This window comes from Amblyomma mixtum, chromosome 2, assembly GCF_055824585.1.
Source record: "Amblyomma mixtum isolate Tamu chromosome 2, ASM5582458v1, whole genome shotgun sequence".
NCBI classification, from domain to species: Eukaryota; Metazoa; Arthropoda; class Arachnida; order Ixodida; family Ixodidae; genus Amblyomma; species Amblyomma mixtum.
Genome location: NC_143013.1, coordinates 82,408,049 through 82,432,330, shown reverse-complemented (window position 1 = coordinate 82,432,330; position 24,282 = coordinate 82,408,049). Strand labels below are relative to the sequence as shown.

Genomic DNA, 24,282 nt, shown 5'->3' with positions numbered 1-24,282 from the left:
GAGACTTCAAACTCCCCTTATGGACGGAGTCGTTAGGCGGCATCCTGTGTGCACGTGTGTACGGCGAGGCTGACCCGCGTCACAGTGCGTGGCTCTTTGTACCATGTCTGCAGCGGCATGCTTTGACCTATTGTCACGCTAGCTGCAGGCATGAGGAGCGACGACGAGAAACAGATGAGTTGAAATGGCGTTCCTCGAACTTGGCGGCAACCGGACCTTGGGAAAGCGAGTGTTCGCGAAGCTCGCAGCGGGAAAGCATAATTATCCGAAATCGTGATGGTGGAAAGTGTGCATATGTGTACAGTGTCGCGATGAGTTAGCTTCTTTCCCCAATCATTCATTGGTTGTGTTATTCTTTCCCCAACTGCTGATTTGTGGTATTTTCCTTTCCCCAATAAGTTATTGGGTGGATGTTTGTATAGTACTTGATTGGTTATTCTCCCACCGAGGGCGGGGACATTGGTTTTAAAACCAGCTGCTTCGGCAGGACCGAGGGCTGGTTTCGTCACCTAGAACTGCGAGCCAGTCAATTGTAAATATGTTTTCTCCTTGCTTGTATCTTCCTTTGTGCTTTTAATTGTTATAAAAAGTTTAACCTCTCCAGAAGTGTCCTCTTGCAATGTGATTGAGCAATTCGAATCTGCAAGACGTCAAGCATCCTACAACAATCATCATTAACTAAATTTCCCAGACGAGATCGAGAAGGAATCCAATCATTAACTAAATTTCCCTCTACGAGATCAAGAGAGGGAATCCAACTGGCGCAGCCGACAGGATTTGCTACGTCTTCCTGCTCGAGGTATCTGACGGAGGGGCGGAGGATCAAGTCGGTGGACAAGCTGCAGAGCGGTACGTCCTAAAGGAGGAACGTCAGCGTCATAGAGCGACGCTGAAAGCTTCATGAGACTGCTGGTCATTGTCAACGGGACGTAGGAGGCTCAAGTCAGCGAGAAGCTGAAGGAGCCAGGCGACCGACGTGTCGTGGAGGTGCCAAATCCGTGAGCTGCGGAAGGAACCAGGCGTCCGCGTTGAGGTTCAAGAGAAGAACCAGGCGACCAGCAAGTCAAACGAGACAGGACAAGTCAGCGAGCTGCTGTGAGAGCCGGGGCTCAACTCAACTCATCCGCATCAAGGAGCCCGCTGTCGTCACTCAGGGCGACGAGATTGCCGTGGCAGAGGAAAGCAACCTGCGAGGTAGACCTTTCTGCTTCCTCCGAATTCACCATGTCGGTGTAGTGTTTTCGTGCTATAAACGATAGCACGGAAAAGGGAGATGGCTGCCGTACGGTATAATCGGGAGGGCATTATGCGACGCGTTGAGGTTGAGCAGAAGGCAGAGCAGCTGCTGGAGATTGAGAAGCTGAAACTTCTCATTGAGCAAGAAAAGTTAAAGCTTGCGCAGATGCAATCGAAATTAAAGCAGGGACCGAACATTGCTAGCGCGATCCAATTTGCTGCAATTCAATGCCTTGACTGCATGAAATTTGGGCATCTAATGATTAACTGCCCGAATTCGAAGCGAGAACAAAGTGTTCCGGTTGTAAGGAGAGAGGTGTGCAAACTAGTAGCCCATGTGGAAATGCTGGTGCCTGAGAGGCTGTGTTCCCACTCGGAGATGATTGTTGAGAAGGCCAGTCAATCAGATAAGACAGAGGACCAGGCATGCGGCGATTTGCGTACCAAAGGTAAGCGTTCTAAAACCTGTGTCGCCTCAGGGACCGAAATAGCGGTTAGGCAGCAGGGCCCAATCGGGTGTGCCGTGCCAGAAGAGATGGCTGAGGGCATAGGGGCGTTGTTCACGCCTGTGAAGCTCTGCCTGTCAGAGCAAACTAAGATAGAGCAGACCCAGAAGGCACATGAGTGCATTGTTTGTGAACAGGTTGGCGCAAACTCTGGGGCAGCTGCAACGCTCGACGAAGAGGTAGAGCAGGCGCGGATAACGAGAACACCCTTCGCAGGCAAGTGTAAGCTAGCTGCCAAAGATGAGGTGGGTAGCCAGCCGGAGCGGACACTCTGCGCAGTGACCGCAGATACTATAGCTGAAGGTGTAGGGAAGTTGGCAACACCTGAGACACACTCGCTGCGAGAACAGCCAGACAGGGAGCAGCTATATGTAGCAAATGAGAGCGCATATTTTGAAGAAGATTTTAAAACTTCGCATGAGTCTGTTCAAGACAAACCTGAGGCTCCGGTGGAGCTTGAGGCAGATCCGAAAGCTGCCAATGTTATTGCAGATGATCATAGGCTAACCAAGAAAGATGAGCCTGCATTTGATGCCGAGGATGAGAGAAATGCGCGTTTGATCACTGCAATGGTTTTCGAAGCTGATAAGGTACTGCAGGATTGGTATAATGCATCTGTCCCCGTGGCTATCAGTATGGAGGAGAGACAGTGTGCTGCATTGCCAGAAGTGCGCAAGCAAGCTGGTGGAGTCAATTATGAGAAAAGAAGGCTCGAAGGCATGATTTTCTTTGAAGTGAACGTCGGTGGGCAGTTGTACGAAGAGCTAGGGCTACTTGAATCTCGTTGCAAAACTGCATGCGAAGTAGCCGATGAGAGGCCTGAGCGAACTGTAAAATTGAAAGAAGTGGAGAATGCAGACGCGAGGGCAGCAGCAATCTTCGTAGCCCGCGGGGAGCAGGTGAGCTCTATTGCTCCGACGGTGGCGGCAGCCTTTAGAACCGGTGTTTTCCCGGATAATTCGGAAGTTGGGTCCAGTCTTCTGGGCAAGGCTCAAAAGAAACAAGTGTTGTTTCGAGATGTAGGTGGCTAGAATTTATTTCTGCCAGTTTGGGCACCGATCTGACATGGTGAACTCTGGAATGTGCAGATTGGTTTCCGGCCTTGTGTGTGCGGGTTGAAATATCCGCTGTGTGCGCGCATGTGTGCGTGCTGGTGTACTGACCGGACAGCCGGCGCATGTGTGCGTGTTGGTGGACTGACCGGACAGCCGACGTACGTGTGTGTGCGTGCGTATGTACTTTTGTTGTTGGACACCGTGGCTGAACTTTAATGTCCCACTGACAACAAGTGTCTGTGTGACATTCTTGGTTGGGAGGAGTGAAGTTCGCGGTGCCGTGTTTTGAAAGGGGTCAGTGAACCCAGCGGGAGAACGGAGGCGCTGAATGGCGGGGGATTACAGGAGACTTCAAACTCCTCTTATGGACGGAGTCGTTAGGCGGCATCCTGTGTGCACGTGTGTACGGCGAGGCTGACCCGCGTCACAGTGCGTGGCTCTTTGTACCATGTCTGCAGCGGCATGCTTTGACCTATTGTCACGCTAGCTGCAGGCATGAGGAGCGACGACGAGAAACAGATGAGTTGAAATGGCGTTCCTCGAACTTGGCGGCAACCGGACCTTGGGAAAGCGAGTGTTCGCGAAGCTCGCAGCGGGAAAGCATAATTATCCGAAATCGTGATGGTGGAAAGTGTGCATATGTGTACAGTGTCGCGATGAGTTAGCTTCTTTCCCCAATCATTCATTGGTTGTGTTATTCTTTCCCCAACTGCTGATTTGTGGTATTTTCCTTTCCCCAATAAGTTATTGGGTGGATGTTTGTATAGTACTTGATTGGTTATTCTCCCACCGAGGGCGGGGACATTGGTTTTAAAACCAGCTGCTTCGGCAGGACCGAGGGCTGGTTTCGTCACCTAGAACTGCGAGCCAGTCAATTGTAAATATGTTTTCTCCTTGCTTGTATCTTCCTTTGTGCTTTTAATTGTTATAAAAAGTTTAACCTCTCCAGAAGTGTCCTCTTGCAATGTGATTGAGCAATTCGAATCTGCAAGACGTCAAGCATCCTACAACAATCATCATTAACTAAATTTCCCAGACGAGATCGAGAGGGAATCCAATCATTAACTAAATTTCCCTCTACGAGATCAAGAGAGGGAATCCAACTACTATTGTGTAATAATACTGTAATTTATATTTACTCCGTAACTGGGTTCCGCAACGTTCAAGTCACAGTTATTAGAAAGGAGGGAAAGCTGTCAGTGAAAAAAAAATATGTGCTGCTTCCTTTAGCGCACGTTCAGCCAACTACTTGGCGATATTTATTGTTCCGCCGCGATGGCTCAGTGGTTATGGTGCTCGGCTGCTGACCCAAAAGACGTGGGTTCGATCTCGGCCGCGGCGGTTGAATTTCTTTGGAGGAGAAATTTTAGAGGCCCGTGTACTGTGCGATGGCAGTGCACGTTAAAGAACCCCAGGTGGTCGAAATTTCCGGAGCCCTCCACTACGGCGTCTCTCATAGCCTTAGTCGCTTTGGGACGTTAAACCCCATAAACCAAACGATATTTATTCCGCGAGTCAGTGTTATTAAATTATTCTGCTCTGTGACATAGACGCTTTTCATGACATAGAAGCCGGTTTTAGCAAATCCTGATTCTGGGAAATCGGCTCAAGATTTCGTGGTTTGCTAAACCGACTTCTTATCAAGCAAAAGCATCTCCTTCGCAGAGCAAACAAAAAACTTGAGTAGCAGTTAAATAAGAAAAGAAGTCGCAATGGAATGGCCGGTTGGTCCGATCGTACGTTGGTCAGCGGTACTTTGTCCGCTCGTCCGGCGACACGTTGCCGGTTGGGGCAGCCACTCCAGACTTCTTCAGACAAAACTGATTTAATCAAGACGAGACCGAAATACAAACACTTAAAGAAAAGGCGGTTTAAAGAAAGGCTGTCAAAAAAAAAAGGCCGTCGAAAAGCGGCCGAGACTGGGACTCGGCGCGCTCCCCTCCGCTCTTTGTTTGCAGCGGTTTTTATCCCCTCGATAATTGGGCGGAGCTTTAATAAACCGGCTCTCGCCCAATTCCAACCAATACTGCTGCAGTGGCACTGCGCATACAAGTAGGCGGAGCCCAGTGCACGCCAGGGCCCGACTCTGGAGGCGCCACTGCTTAGCTAGACAGTCGGGGGTTTAAGGAGTCGTCGACCTTATTGTCCCCAACTCCCACTTCTATGTTTGTCAAGGGATCCTTTCAAGGGGTCGTCGGCCCCTTGGTCCCCGACAAGGCGGTCGCGGTCTTTCCCGCATCCTTGGACGGCATCCGAATCGCGCGACCCGCTGTCGCCATTCCTAACCCCTCCCGACTTCAGACGGACACGGTAGGGGGGGGGGGGGGGAATTAGCCTACGGGCGCTGTAGGCTTCTGCCTTAACACCTCCCCACCAAGAATGTTGGGTGGACGCTCGCCGTACACACAACATACCAAAGCGCGCAAAAGTACAGAAGATCCGGCCGTCAATAACATAAAAAAAACACCACGGCACAAGGGACAGCACCGTCAACCGGGGGCTGCACCAACAACATAAAAAAAAGGAGCGCTTCTGCGTCCTACTAACAATTCCAAGAGAAAACATGCTCAGGACGCTGTCTGCATGCAGATGCAAACACAATTCTCAGTTAACAAATTTCAAGTACAAGCAGAGAAGCACAGATGGAACCCTCTGGTAAAATCGTGACAGAATCATACATGCAAGAACATGTCAATTCAAAGATGAAGAATACATATTGCTACATAGTTTTCATTAAGTTGCACATACACCGCAACATGATCCCAACGAGGGCAAGAAAGGCCATATAACACGGCACTCTCGTCAGACGTGGATTATGTCCTCAGCAAGGAAAACAGTTCACGCAGAACACAATCATAACACCCGCATGGGCCAGTCCAGTCATTTTCAGAGTCTCAGCTGTACACTGTTCAGGTCTCCCCACTCTCACCTACTGCCCATTGTGTGCTCGAGCCATACTTTACTCTTATTGCAACCTGACAGTGGCAGAGTGGATTAAGGCTGTGGCTATTAGGTGTTTGTCGCTATCCACCAGGATCGAACACGTGACCTGTTCGCATGAAAGTGAACATTACCTGTTGCAGCGTGCACAGTCGTCGCATTCGTCCTTTCCAGTTGCGTAGCTCATTTTCTGCATCGGCGGAGCCGCCGCCCGTGCGCGCATATGGGGCGCAGGTCTCCGCGAAAGCCTCTAAGCTCTCGTTCACAAAGGGCCTCTTAAAAAGTGGCACGGCCAGCTCCACCAGTTCGCCATCAGCGACATCTCGGTTTGTGATCCACCTGTTGCGCAAAACCGCAAGGTGATCGCGGCATGGGTCGCGGTACCAACCTATCAGCGGAGGTGTACCTTCGCCTCCCTGAGGGCATGGAACGAATTCTCCGTCGCCCGTGCTCTGATTCCAGTTATCTAGCACCAAACTTTTCGCGATGCCAGACGAGTCTGAGTTTCCTGGGTCGGAACAGCCTGGCTTGCCCAGCTGTTCTTCCGGCTTCTCTGACGTCGGTATGAGTGCTGCGCATGCTGTTTGACCACCCATGCCGCTTCCGTCAAACCCTGCTTTGCATACTGCCGCTTCAGCTGGCAGCAAAAGGTAGCACTGGGCAACCCGGCTGGCCGATGATTCCATGTCGTCGTTCTCATCAGTGCCATTAGCATCGCTAATGACACGCTCGGCTGCCTCGCAGCACTCGACCTGCACAGTCGAGTGCTGCCTCGCAGCACTCGACCTGCACAGTCTGATTACAGGTCGAATTTTCCGCAGTCACATCCGTGGAGCTCACCTCCACCTTGGGAATTAAGAACTGCTGGTCTGGGTCAACAACCGTGGTTGACTCCACAATTTGCGGCTCCTCAACGCCAATGCTAGCTGTATTGTTTGCCGGAACCTGTGCTACCTCTTTCCTGTCCTCGAAAAGAACCGACTGAATGCCGCTGGCCCTGTCGTCTTTTTTCACTGCCTCGATTTGCGTTTCATCAGCGTCCCATACGATGCGGTAGGACGGCAACTGTGCTGTCTCCCGCAGTACTCTAGCCGCTCTCCGTGAGCGTTCCTCCTCTTCCATTCTTTTCCTCTCCTTGCGTAGCTTCTCTTCGGCTATCGCTAACTGACGCTTGAGGTCCTCAATATACGCGTCACTTCTTTCCTTTTCCCTGGCTTGCTCTGCCTCAGACATCTGCGCTCGCTCCTGGCCATACCTGTACCCACAGCCATATCCACTCCGCCAACCAAATGTTGCCATTCTGCCTTGGTTAATTCTAACCCTGCGGCTCAAGCACACCCGGGGAAAGTGAGGTGAGACTGGAGAAACTCACTCTATTATCGGGCTGTCGATCATGGCACTTGAAGCGCAGCAGCGGCAGGTTGCGTCCATAGGCGCAGATGAGTGGCCGGCATCCACAGCTCGCAGTAGGCTCATCACGTCCTCCCGGTAGACGAGGTCGGCAATCGCAGGTGCCGCCGAAGTCGCAGCGCTTCGCTCCGTCGGTCTCTCTTCGCTCACTCCTTGGCACTGTCGTGGAGTCTTGTCTCCGGGCCTCGCGCAAGGGTATCGCCTCACTTGGACCTTGGTCCACGGGACTCTTCACAAAGGTATTGCCCCGTCAGGCTTCCGGAAGGTAGTACCTCCAACCGCTCGCAGAAAGCCGCTCGGACTATCCTGGTCACGGCACCAGTTAAATAAGAAAAGAAGTCGCAATGGAATGGCCGGTTGGTCCGATCGTACGTTGGTCAGCGGTACTTTGTCCGCTCGTCCGGCGACACGTTGCCGGTTGGGGCAGCCACTCCAGACTTCTTCAGACAAAACTGATTTAATCAAGACGAGACCGAAATACAAACACTTAAAGAAAAGGCGGTTTAAAGAAAGGCTGTCAAAAAAAAAAGGCCGTCGAAAAGCGGCCGAGACTGGGACTCGGCGCGCTCCCCTCCGCTCTTTGTTTGCAGCGGTTTTTATCCCCTCGATAATTGGGCGGAGCTTTAATAAACCGGCTCTCGCCCAATTCCAACCAATAGGGGACCGCAGCTTCGCAGGGGGGCGCTGCGGACGCCACTGAAAAGCGCCCTCTCCGGCCGACTCCGCACTATTGTCCGGGCAAACCGGTCTCCCTCCCATTGAGTAGCTGCGCGAGCAGCGCGCTTTCTCCCGAAAAAAAGCCAGTTCTGCACGTACTTTGCACGTGTTGGCCAGCCTGCAAATCTCTTTGTGCAGTCGCGAGCTTTTTCCCTCGTGCTTGAACGCTGACGAGCTTCAGAGGATTAGCAAAATGTACAGGGGCGCTAGAAAAAAATGCGGACTGCACGGCGCCCACGCGCTGCGCAGTCGGAATTTATCTTCAATGCGTTTTTATCTCGGTAGTAACAAAAAGACGCTAGAGTGGTACATTATTGTATCACGGATGTCTCCAGCGTATTTGTGTTGCGAGCCAAGTATAAGCGTGACGAAAATAAATTCCAACAGCGGAGCGCCTAGGCACTGCGCTGTTCGCATTTGTTTCTGTCGCTGCAGTACGCTCTCAGATAGTGGACAGTGAATTTTTTTTTTCGCTGCGCAAACTTGAAAAATGAACTGCTAGTGGATCAGGCCCACTACGTGAAGCAGATTGTTGACGAAAAAGTCGGTACCGTAACGGCGAAATGTGTATCGCAAGTAAATGACGAGGTCATTTAAGACGTGGAATTCGAGGTAAATACCATTTTTTTTGGCGCAGCCATCTTCGCAAGATGCTTAATTTCGTTGGGTGGCTGAGCAGTTAGATGCATGCAGGTTTGTTGGCCAAATAATAAGGAATTTGTTACGTGTTTCGCTGAAAAATAATGGAAATAATTTTTATTTTAACTTAAAATAAAGTGGCCTTAAGGCGACACGCGAGGCTGAGGAGAAAAACGAAAACACTCACGAAATGCGCCTACCAGCTTCTTGCTATATACGGCAAAGAGAAAAAATGCTCTAGTTTGGTCAATCGCTACAACGGAGATAAGCGGTTGGTATATTTATTTTAATGCCGATTACAGCGCACGCGCATCCCCAATTTATTTGCAGAGCCATCGCTCATATGCAAACGCTCATTCATGTGCAAGCAAACATTTTGATTATTTTTGTTTTTAGAAATTTTTTACATGTAAAGCAACTTCGAAAATTGAGCCAGGCGTCACAAGTCAGAACATTGAGGCGATCACTGACCTTGCCTCACACGCGTCTGCATAATGCCGCTAGCTGTTGTCAGTCTCCAAAATAAAAAATGGCAAAAGAAATGAGTTTCGTTAGCGCGAGCTTTACTAAACACTGCATGCTTAGTGAATTACAACAAAAACTGCTCAGCAATAATATTACGCGTGCAACATGCCAAACGTGTTTAGCAACAGGCAAAAGCTTACTTCACCCTGCCCATAGCAGTTATCGAGGCCTGCCGTTTCTCGTTCTCATCCATTTCATACACCGGACAAAAACACTTTTTAATAGGAAAAAGTGTATGAACGCATTTTTTTTTCATATAGTGGAAGATTTCACTATAGCAATCTCCCATCGATAGGCTTGCATTTTGTTTTCGTTTTAACGTTTTTCCTATCGTCAACTGCTCGATACGAGCGATGAAAAATATTTAAGATTTTGCTGCATATAGAAAGGGTGGACCATTACCTTCAATATTTCCGTTACTGTACGTTACAATTTTCCAATATTAAATTTTTTCCCCCAAGAATGTAGGACATGTCCAGGAAATCTTTAGAATTCCACGGGCAGTCCTTGGCCGTTGATGTTCAGAGAACTACTGTGACAGCCCCTGACACAACAAGTTTCTCCACTCTTAGAACGTCGCGGAATTCCAGCCATGACTCACAGCGAGCGGCAACACCACTTTTGTGCGCCCGCGAGCAGGACGGCGCGTGCTCACAATGAAAGAGAGAGAGACAGCTGCGCGAGCAGCACGCGCATACCAGTCGACAGGCTGCTGGCTCAATGCGCTCCGCCCGCGACGTGCCCGGACGGAAACGCCAAAATGACCGGCAGGGGAGAAGTGGCGCTGGTGCAGTGGCAGCAAACTTCAGGTGCGCTTCCCTATACTGCTGCAGTGGCACTGCGCATACAAGTAGGCGGAGCCCAGTGCACGCCAGGGCCCGACTCTGGAGGCGCCACTGCTTAGCTAGACAGTCGGGGGTTTAAGGAGTCGTCGACCTTATTGTCCCCAACTCCCACTTCTATGTTTGTCAAGGGATCCTTTCAAGGGGTCGTCGGCCCCTTGGTCCCCGACAAGGCGGTCGCGGTCTTTCCCGCATCCTTGGACGGCATCCGAATCGCGCGACCCGCTGTCGCCATTCCTAACCCCTCCCGACTTCAGACGGACACGGTAGGGGGGGGGGGGAATTAGCCTACGGGCGCTGTAGGCTTCTGCCTTAACAGTAGCCGAACAGGAGACATAATAATATAACCAAGTAACAACGCGGACTAAAGAAAATGATAATCGCCACAACTTTTACCACATGCTAAAGTTGTGGCGATTGCACCCCGAAAAATATTCCTGGCTACGCCACTGTATTTGACACTCCACGTGCAGAACAAAGACGAGTTAGCCAGAGTGCCGCTTGGCCAAGTTGCACTTATACCGTTAAAACAACATATGGTATCAGCATGGATTCTAACAAGTTTTTAGCTACTGCGAGTCATGGCTGCCAATCACTTTTGAAGATGCCAACAAACCATACGAGTCTATGCTTTTAAACCGTTGTCAGTATTCCTTGCTAGTCCTAATTATTAAGTGCTTTAGTTTTGTTAACGGCTAGCTACCATTTTCCCCATTCAATCACGTCCTACGTTTCACTTGCGGTGTAAAAGAATGCTCGCTGTATTAGGTCATACCCAGAAATATTGGACAAGAGCATTTTCAATGAGAGATTGTTTAAAAATGACATTTTTTCAAAAATCACGAGATTCCGCTCTAACAATCAGTAATATTTCGCGGACCTGTAGGCGGCAGGCTTGGATAATGCTGTCGTAGAAAACTTTCCTCGTTGCTTTTCTACAAACGTCCTAACTACTCGATGTTAGCAATGAACGAATTTTAAATGAAATATTTTGCTCCGTGTCTGAAGAATGGACCATTATACCTCCAATATCCCAACAGTACCTTAAATATTCCACAGTTGCCTCTTAATTAAAACTAATTTCCAAAAACCCTGGACTTATACGAACCAGTTGGTGATCCATAACCAGACGACGTATGCGCGGGTACTTGTTGGCTGTCTTCTTGTTTCCTCGTACCACTGGCGCAGTTGTCTTAGTTTTACAGAGTTTCGTTGAGCTCGCCTGTCGGGTAAAAGACATGTTACCGGGCTCATGTAAACACTGTTGAGTAGGGCCGAAGAGCCGAGTGGTGAGGTCCGCTCATACCGACAGCAATGGCTGGTGGGTTGACTCGCAAGACCCCCTCCGAATATTGCTCTTAATACTATTTTACTGCCGGGAGCAGGATTATCTGTAGGGGCACGCGAATGTATGCGGAAGCATTTCGTAGCCTTCGGTTTCAGAGGCACTACAGGGCTTATTGTAGTTGACTTTCGGTAGCAAGGCGCCTGCGATCTATCTCTTCACCCTTATATAACGGACGCAAAAGTATGGCTCTCGGAGCCTTTCTTAATTTTCTGAAATGTACATATTAGAGGTGACCCCCCGGAGAAAGGATTACACTTATAAAATATTTGACGCCTGGCAAGAACGCATGCTTTCAGTGCAGTAATCTAACTACATTGCATTAATTATGATACACCAGTTTGCGAAGGATCGAGCGCTGTTTTCTGCAGCACACCGCACAAAGCGAATACAGCATAAAGTGGTTAGATTTGTTTTTAACTCATATGGCCGTGCATCTGTAAGTGAGCTCGTGAGGCGAAGTGGGTTACCCCCCGTCACTGAGCGCAATCGTGTTTGTCGACTAAAGTTTTTTTTTCCAGCTTATAAAAGGACATTATAAAGTTGATACCTCTAATTATTTTTCTTACTCCTCAGGTTATAACACGAGACAAAGGCATGCACTAACAATCACCCCTTTGAACGCGCGAAATAACTGCTTTAAATATTCTTTTTTTCCGAGGACAATTACTGATTCGAATAAACTTAATAGCGAGACTGTTAATCAAAATTCTTTACTTCTGTTTGAAAAGTGCCTGTAAATGTTGTGAATTTGTGTGTGTTTATATGCTTGTATTTTGTTTTGTCCCACCCTGCTATGATCTGTACAAGATCGCAGTATCTATAAATAAAAAAAAAAGGAATTGTCAAGCACGCGGCGGCAGAAAAAAGTACGCCTAATGACCTGAATAAAAGTGATCGTGTCTGCCAGAACTCTTTCAGTTTTCTCAAGGATAGTCTGCTATTTCAGGGATAGGAAATTTTTATTTTTTTACTGCCATAGTGCCATCATTCCTTACCCTCCTCCGGAAATCTGATATCTGACGAACTGAAGCCTCCACCCTAGAAGCGGATTTACACAGCGCAACACACAAGAGACAAGAAAGAACTGACACCACGAACTGACACCAACTGGCACCCTACACCACCATTCTCCAGAAGCAGCACCCACCAGCAACCCCCCTCCCCTACCGCGCACCGTAACCAGAGGGCTGCCCGCCAACCCACTACCACCCTAGATCCACCACCCCACCTTAAACCCACTACAAGCTTTACCCTCCTGAAGCGCCACCTTACATTCATCCACCCAACTCGACCCCCCAGATGTGCCACCCACCACCAAGCAGCAGCACGAAAAAGCGACGACCAGATCGAATTCAAAGACCCAATGGGAAAGTCAGCTGCTACCCAAAGCACCACCCACCATACCCTCCCCGTGTGGGGCTCGTCACCAACCCACCCAACTCTACCCTCTACCCACTTCGTCCAACTTTCACCTCTAGGTAAATTCTGTGGCGTGTGTAAAGCCTCAGCTTAGGGTAAAAACATGAAACTAATCATTGAGGGTATGCAACTGCTTTCGCAGAATTATCGCTTACGATGTCTGATCTTCCCGTAATTTTTATTTGTGCTTGAGCTTCCCACCACATAGCGAGTGAAATTAGAGTGCAGATGTGTGAGCTGGGCTTTTCGTTTCCGTCACATAATTTTTGTTATGATGATAATGTTATATGCCGACAAGCCAAAGAACGAGACGCGACGGCAAATGGCAATGATTAAGGGCGTCGGGCCTAGCGTGAGCGCTCGGTCCGATCCACTAGCCGCTTCTTCGCCTGGTCCGATGCACAACACCGAGAGATAATCCCGATCGCGAACTAGAAAGAAAGACACTGTCGGTATGACACGCACGACATGACTTGGAGAGTTCCACCGATGGCGACACCTCCTCACGTCATCGGCTAACGACGTAGTACGCGGAGCGCGCCAACTCGAATAAAGGGAGTCGTGCCCCGGAGTCTGGGTTGGCTGGTCTTTTGCTCCTTCTCTCCTGCTTGGTGCAGGCATTCTTGTTTTATTTCAGCTGTAGAATGATGGGTGACGTTATCACATGCTGAGTTAGTGCAGCAAACATTATACAGACATCGTGATGAATACAATACTATTTACAGCAGGGTTCTTTCAGAGTAGAGGAGATCATATATTCCACCACCGTCGTCACTCGGTCTCTGCCACGTGATGCTCCCGATGTTACCATCAACTTGCCATTACGATCATTATGGTACCATACCGCAGACGTCAAAATTGCTTTTTCGTCCCAGTCAGTGAAGCAGTGATGAACACTAACTCCTCATCGCTATGACGAAAGGCATTCAGATAACCATAGCTGGCTTGCCAACCAACTTGTCCAGCAACATAGCATACCGTGCTATTCGGTGCAAAATGCATAGTATGGCTATCTGAATACCTTTGGTTATGCTTTCACGCAGAGCAGTGAAGAGAAGTTAGTATTCATCACTGCTTCACCAACTGCGATAGCAGAGAATTTTAGCATGGTATCCGATTGGTCGTAATGGTATGGTGATGGAAACATAGTACAATGCTAATCGGCATAAAATAACTCGCACCTGCCGCGGTGCTCAGCTGGTTGTGGGGCGTCCGGCTACTGAGCTGAATGATCTAGGTTCAAACCTCTATGGTTCAAACCATTCAAACCCAGCCGCGGACGCCGCGCTTCAATGCAGGCAACGCAAGAGGCGCGTAGAGGCGCCCGTGTGCTGTGCGATTTTCGGCTGGCTTGTTCCGGTGGCCGCCAGCCAATGTGACCATGACGCGTTTTCCTGTCAGAGGCGAACTTTCTGGTAGCCCGCGGGCTGCCCGAGCGCGGTAAATCGAAGAGGCCCAGTGTAGTACGTTACAGAACCCCAGGATACCCAATTCATTCGCAATCGCGGCATCCCCCACAGCCATAGAAACTCTATGCCCACAGCCCATGCATTTACCCATGTATCGCTTCTGTAGGTTAAACGGAAATCCACCGAATCGAAAACGAAATCAAAACTAAGAATAATTGTTGGCAAAATAAAAATATAAACGGTGTGCTCTGAAGAGTAGTAAAACAGTATTTAATATCATTTTGAGCTGTGGTTACCTAAACTTTTCTGTTAAAGATTTTTCTGGAATAACAGCTCAAATGATGATGGCTATGACACTCGCAACGCTCACAACGCACATTGCCCGGCAACGCCGGTAAACGGTAAATCCGTGCGTTGGTCGTCTGTACTCGCACGGCCGCTCGGCTTGATAATTTGCTCGACTCTGTCGCGTAGTAGCTACAATGCCTGAATCTGATGTCGAGAAATTTGACGGTATGCTGCTGGCCTTGGCGCAGCAGCATGAAGGCGGCGTGCAGGAGGTGAGCTGACTCAAACTGATGCTGTGGAGCCGGTGTCCACCCCGTAGTTGTCACTAGGCCTAACGACGTAAACACGCCCGCATGAACCAGTCAGTGCGCTCTGCACGAGCACGGTCGCGATAGCTTCAAAATCCTTCCGTCAGTATTGCCTGCAACGCGGTCATCAAAGCCGCTTATGTTTCGTTGAACCTATGTGAGCTAAACTAACTGTCGTGTGGTTAAAAGTTGCGTGAAATGCATTCCGAAGGCGCTTTTTTGTGCATGTTGGTTCTAGAAAATTCCGTACTTTTATCACGCTACGTACAGGCGTGGGAAAGGAATTAGTTTGTTCTTCTGAGCCACACTTGAATAGAATGGGCTGGGGTAGTTGGTGATGAATATCCGGAGGCATGAAAGCGCTCAAACAGGAGCGACAGGAAGGGATACACACGCATGAGCTAGTGTTTGTCATCTCCTGTCCGTTCTGTCACTTTTGTGAGCTTTAATGCCTCAGGGTTTTGGGAATACCGATGTAGTAGCGCCTTCAGGCCGCCCAAATGCAGCGTGTCTGTGCCCTTTCTCAACTAATGATGTGCTACGTCTTGTCACCTAGCTACTGGACACCATCTTCAGTTTCCTCGCAAGAAAAACTGATTTCTACATTGGCGGTGGCCCAGGCTCCGCGAAAAAGGTGGGCAACTTTATTTTTACTTCCGCTTGGAGTTATAATCGAGACGATAATTTTATATTTTTGGCTGTTCAAGCTTGTCTTTTTGTCAGATCGGAACAGCTGTCGATTCAATGTCATCTCATCGCCATACATGGCACTATGGTTTGTCAGACCAAAAGGAGGTTGCAAGGGAGCCAGCGCAGTATTATTGGGCATAAGTACTTGTTTCTTTTGAAAAGCGGACTTTGCATTCTTAGCTTTCAGCTGCTTCATCCTAGCATGGCGTTTGACCAGTGAGATCAGGCTGTGCAGACTGAGTCCGTCACTTCTTAGTTCAAGTGCAGAAATAATATATGCAGGACTACTCTGTGTAGCCTCGCCAGCTGAATGCGGAGTATACCGCAGTGTGGAAGCCGCAACACTTGTTTGGATAACCTCATTTGTTGCACCTTGCTCTCTTTTGGGGCTGTGCTGCTTCATTTCGCTGCAGTGGCAATTGGCAAATTCTGCTCTTGAAGCTTGGCTCAGTTTCAACCGTTTACGTTGGCTGCCATGGATGTTGTGACATTTTCTCGGAATGCAGCCCTTGCCATTTCTGGCCGCATTAATTCAGTGAAGTGAAGCAACTATCGCATGCTATCTTATGATCTATTAGGTCTAATTTCTGGTTTACAATTCTATGTTACTAACAAAGTACAGGACAAAGAATAGTTCGATAAGTGCCTCGCATGGATTTAAAACTATTGTCTCACATTGTTATCAACTTGGGAACCGAAAAAAATGATCCGTTGAAACAACTGTCTGAACATTGTGCAAATAAAGCATGATTTTTTACAAAATTGAATACTCGGTGCATTAAGCGCAGAATGCACATAACCACTATCAGAATATGTGTGTCCCTCACACTTCAGACTGATCAGAACGAAGCATTGATGAAAATGTATGTGTCTGATCTGAGGAAAGAAATACACTTTTCTTAGGTTAAGGTTATGATCAAAGCCACCCTTGACACTTTTTTCCATTTACACACAGCCGCCGAGTATGTGGCCCAGTGGCTGTGACGCTTGGCTGCTGACCCGAAAGACGCGGGTTCGATCCCAGCCACGGCTGTCAAATTTTGATGGAAACGAAATTCTAGACGCCCCTGTGCTGTGCAATGTCAGTGCACATTAAAGAATCCCAGGTGGTCGAAATTTCTGGAGCCCTTCACTTTGGCGTCCCTCATAGCCTGAGTCGATTTGGACGTTAAACCCCCATAAACCACGAGCCAAACCATTTATGCATACTAGCTGCGATTGATTTGGGTGTATTTAACATGCCGCTTTTATGGTGCTTTGTCTGGCCCTAATTTCAAAGTTTGGAGAAGCTGTCGGGCCTTGCCGCAGTGAACTAGGGAAAGTCATCTGCTGCATAATAAAATGTTTCATTCAATTTTCTTCTTTCACGTGCACTTTAGATGGTGGGCATGATGGCTGTCACTGTTTTGGCAAGAGTTGCGCCCACCATTTACTGAGGCAGATTTAAAAGGGGGAGGTTACGGGGTAATCATCCACCTCAAGCAAGAAATTTTACTTGGGAAAACCATGCTAGCCCCATTTGATTCAGAAAAAAAGAAAAGCCTAAAAAATACATGGTTCAAATGGGATTTCTCCAGGAGTAAATATCGCAATATATATGAGAGGCCAGTCACCGCTGCCTTTTCTTTTTTCTTTGCATTCTTTGAATAGTAGTTGTGTTTTTTTCAGTTAATTTATGCTTTGAAAGTTTTTCAGTTTTGTTTTTTGCTGCTCTATTCTGCAAAGAACCTGTCCATTGGAAACCATCATCTAAAGTTTAGTATGTGAAGGTTTTGGCAACATAGATATGCTTGATGTGTTGGATGGTACTTTCTGAGAACTACGGTCAACAGTTCATCTTGTTATTGATGGTTCTGCTATCACGCTTGTAAAACCCTTCAGTTGGTCACTGTAATAGTTTATTTTATATTTTCCAGCTTATACTCGAAAAGTTCTCCAAGTACGAGTCGGTGGCGCTAGCAGAAAAGGCACAAAAGGAAAAGAAGTTGAGAGAAGCCGAGGAACGACGCAAGGCCAAGCTCAACAAGGCCAAGGAGGAGCAGGAATGCAAGGTCCAGGAGCTCACAGACGCCGAGGCCGAAGCACTTCAAAAAGAACTTGACAGGGTACGTACTGCTGTCATGCACCAGCAGTGAAAAAAAGAAGTGGGAGAGGTTAGAGCATGTCCACATTCTCGAGCGATTGCTTTCACTCTTGTTTTTAAGCATGAAATGCTTTTAGCTCCCGTTGTCAGCAGTGTGGTGACGTCACGCCGAGACTGAGAGCCAACATCCGGGCACTGAATTCCACTCATCCGGGCACTGAATTCCACACATCCGGGAGCTGAAACGAGAGCATCCGGGCACCGTACGAGATTTAACGAGACCCTCTAAGCCCTCCTGCAGGACCGGCATACAAGCGCCGGTAGCTTCGCGCCGAACAAGTGGTGGCGTTCCTCCGTTCCTGTACGGTGCGGTTCGGGTGTCCACCGAGATGACAGAGAATTAATGCGTAATTTCCTTTGCTCAAAAAGTGTCGCGTTCAAAGGGCAAGGCATCGCACCGAACTGGTGGTGGCGTTCCGTGGACTGCCTGGCAGCGCTACAACACGCTGTCGCGTTCCACTCCTAAAGGCGAAACTTATGCGTCATTAATTAGCAGTTAATTAGTATTTAGTCATTAACCAGCAGTTAGTCACTAATTAGTAATTTGTCATTACTTCGTGATGAATTATGTGTGACGTCACCCACCAGTGTTACATAGGCAAAGTGTTGCGGAAAAAGCTTTCGCCTCTATGCACTTTAGGCAGTTTCGAACGCGCTGCATATACATTCTTGTCAGGCCTGCGTCTCGTCGTGTCCGCGTACACTTCTGCATCGTCCTGCATTTCATGCTTACTCTACTCTCTGTTACGGGGGAGGCGGAGATTTTTGTGTCATAATATATGCACACGGTGCATCATTGCTTTGAAGAGCATTTGTTACTTTTCTAGTGGCATGTCTCATCAAACAGGGTGCACACAGCTCATTCGGTTGTGTGCGTCAAGCCTTGAATGAGGCATTACATTATGGCCGAGTCAAACAGGCTGTTGTAGTATACTGAGCGTCAGTTCTTGTTGACAGGGCCACAGGGTGGAAGCATTCATGATTTGAAGTAAAACGATTGCTTCATTGCTTAAAGATATACTTGTAGGAGACTGTTCTGTTCTTTGGCCATCGTTGGTGTAGTTGGTTGCGGTAATAATAGGGCATCAAATTGACATTGTCAGCTATTATGCTCCTGCGTACAGCTAATATGCCCTCACAAAGCCAACTCCACTTCTGCTGTTTCCCTCAGGGGCGTGCATTGAAAGTGATGGCCCTCAAGATGGCTATTGTACAGTGCAGTTCAAGTGGAGATATTTTTTTTTTCCCCTGCACTGCGCATCTCCCATACCAGCACTTTGTCAAGTGCTAATTTGGGGAGCAGAAAGCTAAGAGGAGGCGTAAGGTGTAACCATCTCCTCTTTACGTTGTGAGGATTTTAGTGTGGCACAAGTAATTTTGTTGCTGGAGTGAATATTTACCGTATTTTCCGGTGTATAAGACGCGGCTTTATTTCAAAAATTTTGCTGATGCGTCCTATGCAAGGGTGCGTCTTATATGCTAATTTTTCCTTTTTTTGCAAGTTCAGAAATTACTCAGGCTCTTGTTCAAGTTTTTTCCACCGAAAAAATATCACTACCAATGACGCGGTTGTAAGTGACGCGGTTAATACTTCAATTCATGGACCGCCATGCACCACTTTTTTAAGTAATCTTTATCATGAAACGACGGGGATGACGACTTCCTGGATCACAAACACGCGCACCGTTTCCGAGGCCCCAAGCAAAAGTAATGTGAAATGCCAAAAGATGGCGACAAACACGCTTCTCACCATTGTCTGGACAAGCCAAGACAAGCCGGCGTTCTTTTTTAGCCACCCTTTACAACTTTCTTTGCTCCATGTATGTAGTGAGAAGAGAATGTGTCAGCCGCGTTGCCTCCAGAAACGGGCGAACTTTTTGATAGCACATTCGAAGATGAAGACTTTCGAAGGTTTTAAGTAGAAATAAAATGTTATTTGGACATATGGTAGAGCTCTTTCGTTCTTTCTTTTTTCTAAAACGTGGGCGGGTATGGCGTGAGTGTTGCCTTTTTCGATCACTTAGCGTTGCTTAAGAATTTCTCATCGGTACGGGGAATTTTGTGATGGTCACGCAAGCATGTTTAATTAAGCCTCACTAGCCTAACTGGCTAAATTGGGGTGCGTCTTATACACGAGTGCCTCTTATATACCAACTTTTTCAATGTCAGCCTGCATATATGGCATGTGCGTCTTATACAGGGGTGTGTCTTATACACCGGAAAATACGGTAGTTTAATCTGCTTAGCTTCATTTTTTGGGAACAAGATGGGCTTCTGCACCAGCCGTGGTCTAGAGTGTGCAACTGGCATGCTGGAGAGCGAGACAGATCCAACTTTGGTTTCTGGGCTTGAGCTAGCTGAAGACTGCGCATGCACAGCCAAAATACAGAGGTGTGCAGCTCATCAATTCTATGACTGGTCTCTGCTTTGTGCTTGTCTCTTATGCCACAATGGCACACTGGCATTTTCGCAGCACTAGCCACTTATGTCACGTTGGCCAATACACCGCTGTGTTATTGCACGGGATGTCATGACACAAGCGACATCACAAGTCAACACCATGTGACTGCACGTTGTGGTTGTTAGCTGTTCACGCTGCCACCATGGCTCAGTGGTTATAGTGCTTGGCTGCTGGCCCGAAAGTTGTGGGTTTGATCCCGGCCGGGGCGGTCTCGTTTCGATGGAGGCCAAACACAAAAGGCACCGTGTGCTGTGCATATGTCGGCGCATGTTAAAGAACACCAAGTGGTCTAAATTAATCCCGATCCCTACGCTACAGTGTCCACCATAGCCCATATGTCGATTTGGGATGTTAAATCTCACAATTTGCAATTTTTTTCCTTACACCATAGCTGTCTTTTAGGAGAAAATGCAATTTTACATTCTTCATGTGTCTTTAGGCTCCCTGAAGAAGGGCATATTTGAAATTTTTGCTTTGAAAGCTTTTACCACTACAAACAGACCTGTAATTAATTTTGACCATCTTGGGTTCATTAACACGCACTGACATTGCGCAGTGCCCTTTTATTTCACCTCCATCGAAACGCGGCCTACGTGGCCGATGTAAAACCCATGTCTTCGGACTCGGCAACCAAGTGCCTTAACCGCTGAGCTGCTGCGGCAGCTCGTGATGTATGAAAGAAGTCTTATAAGTAGACCACTCCTGGACCACATCATCGATGCACATGTGACTGGCTTAGTGGGAAAGCATTCGGCTGTGTACAGCATTGTCACCTTGCTCAACATTGCGGAGTTTGCTCTGATTGTGAGAGTAAGAGTGGTGAAGAAACATATGCGGACATTTGCAAGACATTGTTTGAACCCAATAGACAAACTGCATTGCTGTTTCCCCACTAGTGCTGTCTTACTGTGGTCACGAATCTTGGCAGTTACAATCAGAAATGCTGCTTAGAAGCTATGCAATACAGAGGACCCTAATTCATGTTTGCATATGGTATCTTCAGCTGGTCGCTGTGAGCCTCTAACTTAGAGTGCACAGATCAGGGCGAGCTGTGAGTCGGAGTCAGAGGAGGCATCGTCAAGGCGAATATGCAAGGTGCTCCGAGAGCGGTCACATGACGGAAACAAAATGCAAAAGCCTTTTCTTTGACAGTGACTAGTAGCAACATTCAGCGCATTTTGTTTCTGTCAGAGCACATTCTGTCAGAGCACAGAGTTCTGTACGTTTCTGTCAGAGCACATTCGTATTTCATCATCAGAGCACTATTTGACAAAGAGCTGTTTGATCGCCGCCAGAACATGACTTTTGAGCTTGGTCAGTGATCGTAACTCAGTCAGTTTGCCAGCTGACACTGCCAATGTAAGCCACAAAAGCATTGCCCTTTCACTGTGCACATGCATATCTTTTGCACTGTACGGACTATCGAACACCTTTGCTACATTTTCAGTCGCAGTATTGGAGCCGCAAAGTTCTCTCATCAAAACTGCAGGTGCAAAGACTGCAGAAGGCCTCCTCATGCTAAGCCTTTTCCATACTTGCAAATGCCAGTGGTGCAGTCAACCTTGTTAGCGCAGTGATCTGTGCTGCTACGCACAGCAAAGAAATGGATCAGGCGCACCAGTACACAGCGATGAACTTCGTTAGATTGGAGCTTGTGCAGAACTCTAGTGCAAGAACATCAATGCATTATTACAGAGTCACTAGCCGCCCACCACTAGTAGACGCTGCATTGTATATCGCTGCCGTGCCGGCCTCATGGCAGGATTGGTTGGAAGTAGCCACATGACCCAAAGCCCATCAATCGCTCTTCGAAGAAAGTTGGAGCGCCTCAAGGTGCGATGAGCAAGCAGCAAGCACTCTGAAAGAGCCAGCCGAATGTTCAGTTGCATGTCAGATGTCAGTTGCATGTCAGATGTCAGAGCGCTCTGAAGCAACTAGCCAAAGATACTATTAGTTAAAACAGCTGCATATTCAAAGAGGCTACCCTTTAGACCTCTGCATGAACAATCTTTCACCCCTTGTGTGACTTCAAAATGTTGTCGCCTGTGTATTCAGTATGTGAGGTGCATTGATGAGTAATACGTCGTGCTTTGACGCTACTAACTCCATACGCCATGTTTAGAAATAAAAATGAAAAAAAACCCATAAAGTCAGTGTCAATACTCCTTTAAAGGGGCCCAGAAACACAATCTTAGTTAACTGTTTTGCCTGTTGATTGCATACAGTGAGTCATAATGGTGCTATTAGTGTCGGTAATACCACATACATTCCGTTTTTTAATATTTTAATGTCCTCCCAAAAACAACTTCATGGCTCTGATGGTGTCACCACACAGTGGCGGGTTTTTATCAGCGGATATGACATCACCTGGCGCGAGCTTGATGATTGTACAAACAGTAAATATACTGCAAATTGTGTGAATAAATAGAGACACATTTTTCACCTGTCTGCGTTTTATATTAGATCAACAAAAACAACTTGTTCGTCTTAGATAAAAGCCCTGCAAAGCAGGTAAAACAAAAATACACCACCAGGGGCGCTCTGGCATGGAAACGACGCTGCCAGTCTCAGCAAGAACGAGTTACAGAGAGCAGGCAACCATGGAGTACAAACTTCCGCGACGTGCTCTGGCTGGCTGTTTTGATTGGTTGCGCCAGGTGCCGTCATTGGGAGAGCGAAATAGGAGTGGGAAGCCCCGCCAAAATCAAGTTGAGGGCAGCGTTTTGTTTGCTTGTATTTTGAAATTTCTCCACTGAATAACTTCCGTTCCTGTGCATCGATTCCTGTAATTCTTTTTAAGTCAGCATCTGTGTGACATAAAGAACCCACCTAAAGTATAGCCGGTATTCCCCCAGGCAGTGTTTCGCAGCCCCTTTAAGAACCTCGACAACAGCGCTGAAGCATTTAATTCCTGGTGTCCTCATCTGTCTGCGCTGTTCTTTCCTCCATTTATTTTCAGGAAAAGGAAGAGAAGGCAAAGAAGGCTGCACAAAAGGAGAAGGAAAGCAAAGATGAGAAAAAGGTAATTGTAAATTATGCAGAGGTGGCACATCACAAGAAAATAGCTCTATTTTATTATCTTTCTTTGACACTTCAGCGTCTTGTCATGGGTCGGCAAGCTTTTCGTGAAGTCAAATATGTAAAGCAGATGTTTTTCAGGATTCTTAATTGCCCAGCTCGAAAACTGCTGATGGGTGAGCATCGATTGACTGTGCGGACTTTGTGGTTCGGAGGTGTGATGCAATGCCCCTGTTCTGATATACTATGAGTGGCTTTCTTTTGTGTTTCTTTCTTTGTAGGGTTGTTCTTTAATATGAAGTTCTTCAAATCCATTGCGTATCTTAAACCTTTTGCCGTACCATTTGTTTGTGGTGAAAAAAGTGGTGCTTGCCTCCGATGGCAGACTACAGCCTTGTTCCTTCAGCTTTCTTTTTTTTTTTTACGGTAATAACATGAAATCGGTTTCAAAATATCGAAGGAAATTTAACAAAGTGAAAATTCGGCAAAGTTCCAAAAGGTAGTGAAAGAGGAAAGTGAATAAATTACACATATTTAACTGTTCCAAAATTTTATTGATGGTGTAGCGAGAACAGTTAGGTTTAAAATTTTCATTGAGTTTTATTGATGGTATAGTGAGATGTTAGTTAGGTTTGAAATTTTCAGGGAACAAAAAAACAATGGAGGCATTGACTGCATATGAATACTGCGTTGTGAAAAAGTAGACATAATACTGTAGACTGATTAATTCAAGCTTCTTGGAGCCAGCGATATTTGTTTGAAATATCAGGAGTGCATCTTAATATGATCCAAAACCAATGCGATTTGGTTTGTATGCATATCTATGCATACAGGTATTTTGGATTTGGAATAGTATATTGTGCTAAAGCATGCTAAAGCTAAAAGCTTTAGCACAGCGTAAAATTTTGGTGAAATGCAGTGATATGTTTGCTTTAGTGTGGTTGAAAAAATGTCATCAATAGACACTTTTAGTTGGACGTACGCAGTGAGCTTGCGTACGCAACGACACCGCGGGTAACGAATGCGCATGCGCAGAACGCAACGTATCTAGCCGTGCGTTGCGGACGCCCGCCCGCTGTAAAGCACAGCGTAGCGTACGCAACGCGGGACGCTACGTGCTGCGTAGAGAACATGGCGGCGACCATATCGCCCGCTCCGGACCGATTTAACTTCGCCGCTGCTTTCTTCAATGCGATGGCTCGCTCTAAACTGTGCTGTTAGCTTTTATTTTGTCTACTCTCACACACACGCCAAAATATTAGGGACAAATGCCCCTTGTTTTTCAGATAATGAGGCGATTTTTGACCTTTTAAGCCTAACTAACGTTG

General features: G+C 47.5%; 2 protein-coding genes across 2 annotated transcripts in view; one reads left to right on the top strand and one right to left on the bottom strand.

Moving 5' to 3' along the window:
- Positions 1-5,615: 5,615 nt before the first annotated feature.
- On the bottom strand, positions 5,616-7,213 carry LOC149359936 (uncharacterized). The gene is made up of 3 exons (XM_089567759.1): positions 7,110-7,213; positions 6,524-6,992; positions 5,616-6,489 (listed from the first exon to the last, which is right to left on the bottom strand). Exons 1-3 carry the CDS (start codon positions 7,211-7,213, stop codon positions 5,821-5,823), a joined length of 1,242 nt encoding a protein of 413 aa, XP_089423885.1. The 3' UTR covers positions 5,616-5,820.
- Positions 7,214-14,412: 7,199 nt separating this feature from the next.
- Positions 14,413-24,282, top strand: part of nudC (nuclear distribution C, dynein complex regulator) — a 31,783-nt gene continuing 21,913 nt past the window's right edge. The window contains exons 1-4 of the mRNA XM_089572042.1: positions 14,413-14,606; positions 15,199-15,276; positions 17,249-17,437; positions 22,896-22,958. Coding sequence (XP_089428168.1) covers positions 14,529-14,606; positions 15,199-15,276; positions 17,249-17,437; positions 22,896-22,958 — 408 coding nt within the window. The 5' untranslated portion in view covers positions 14,413-14,528. The remainder of the gene's footprint in view (positions 14,607-15,198; positions 15,277-17,248; positions 17,438-22,895; positions 22,959-24,282) is intronic.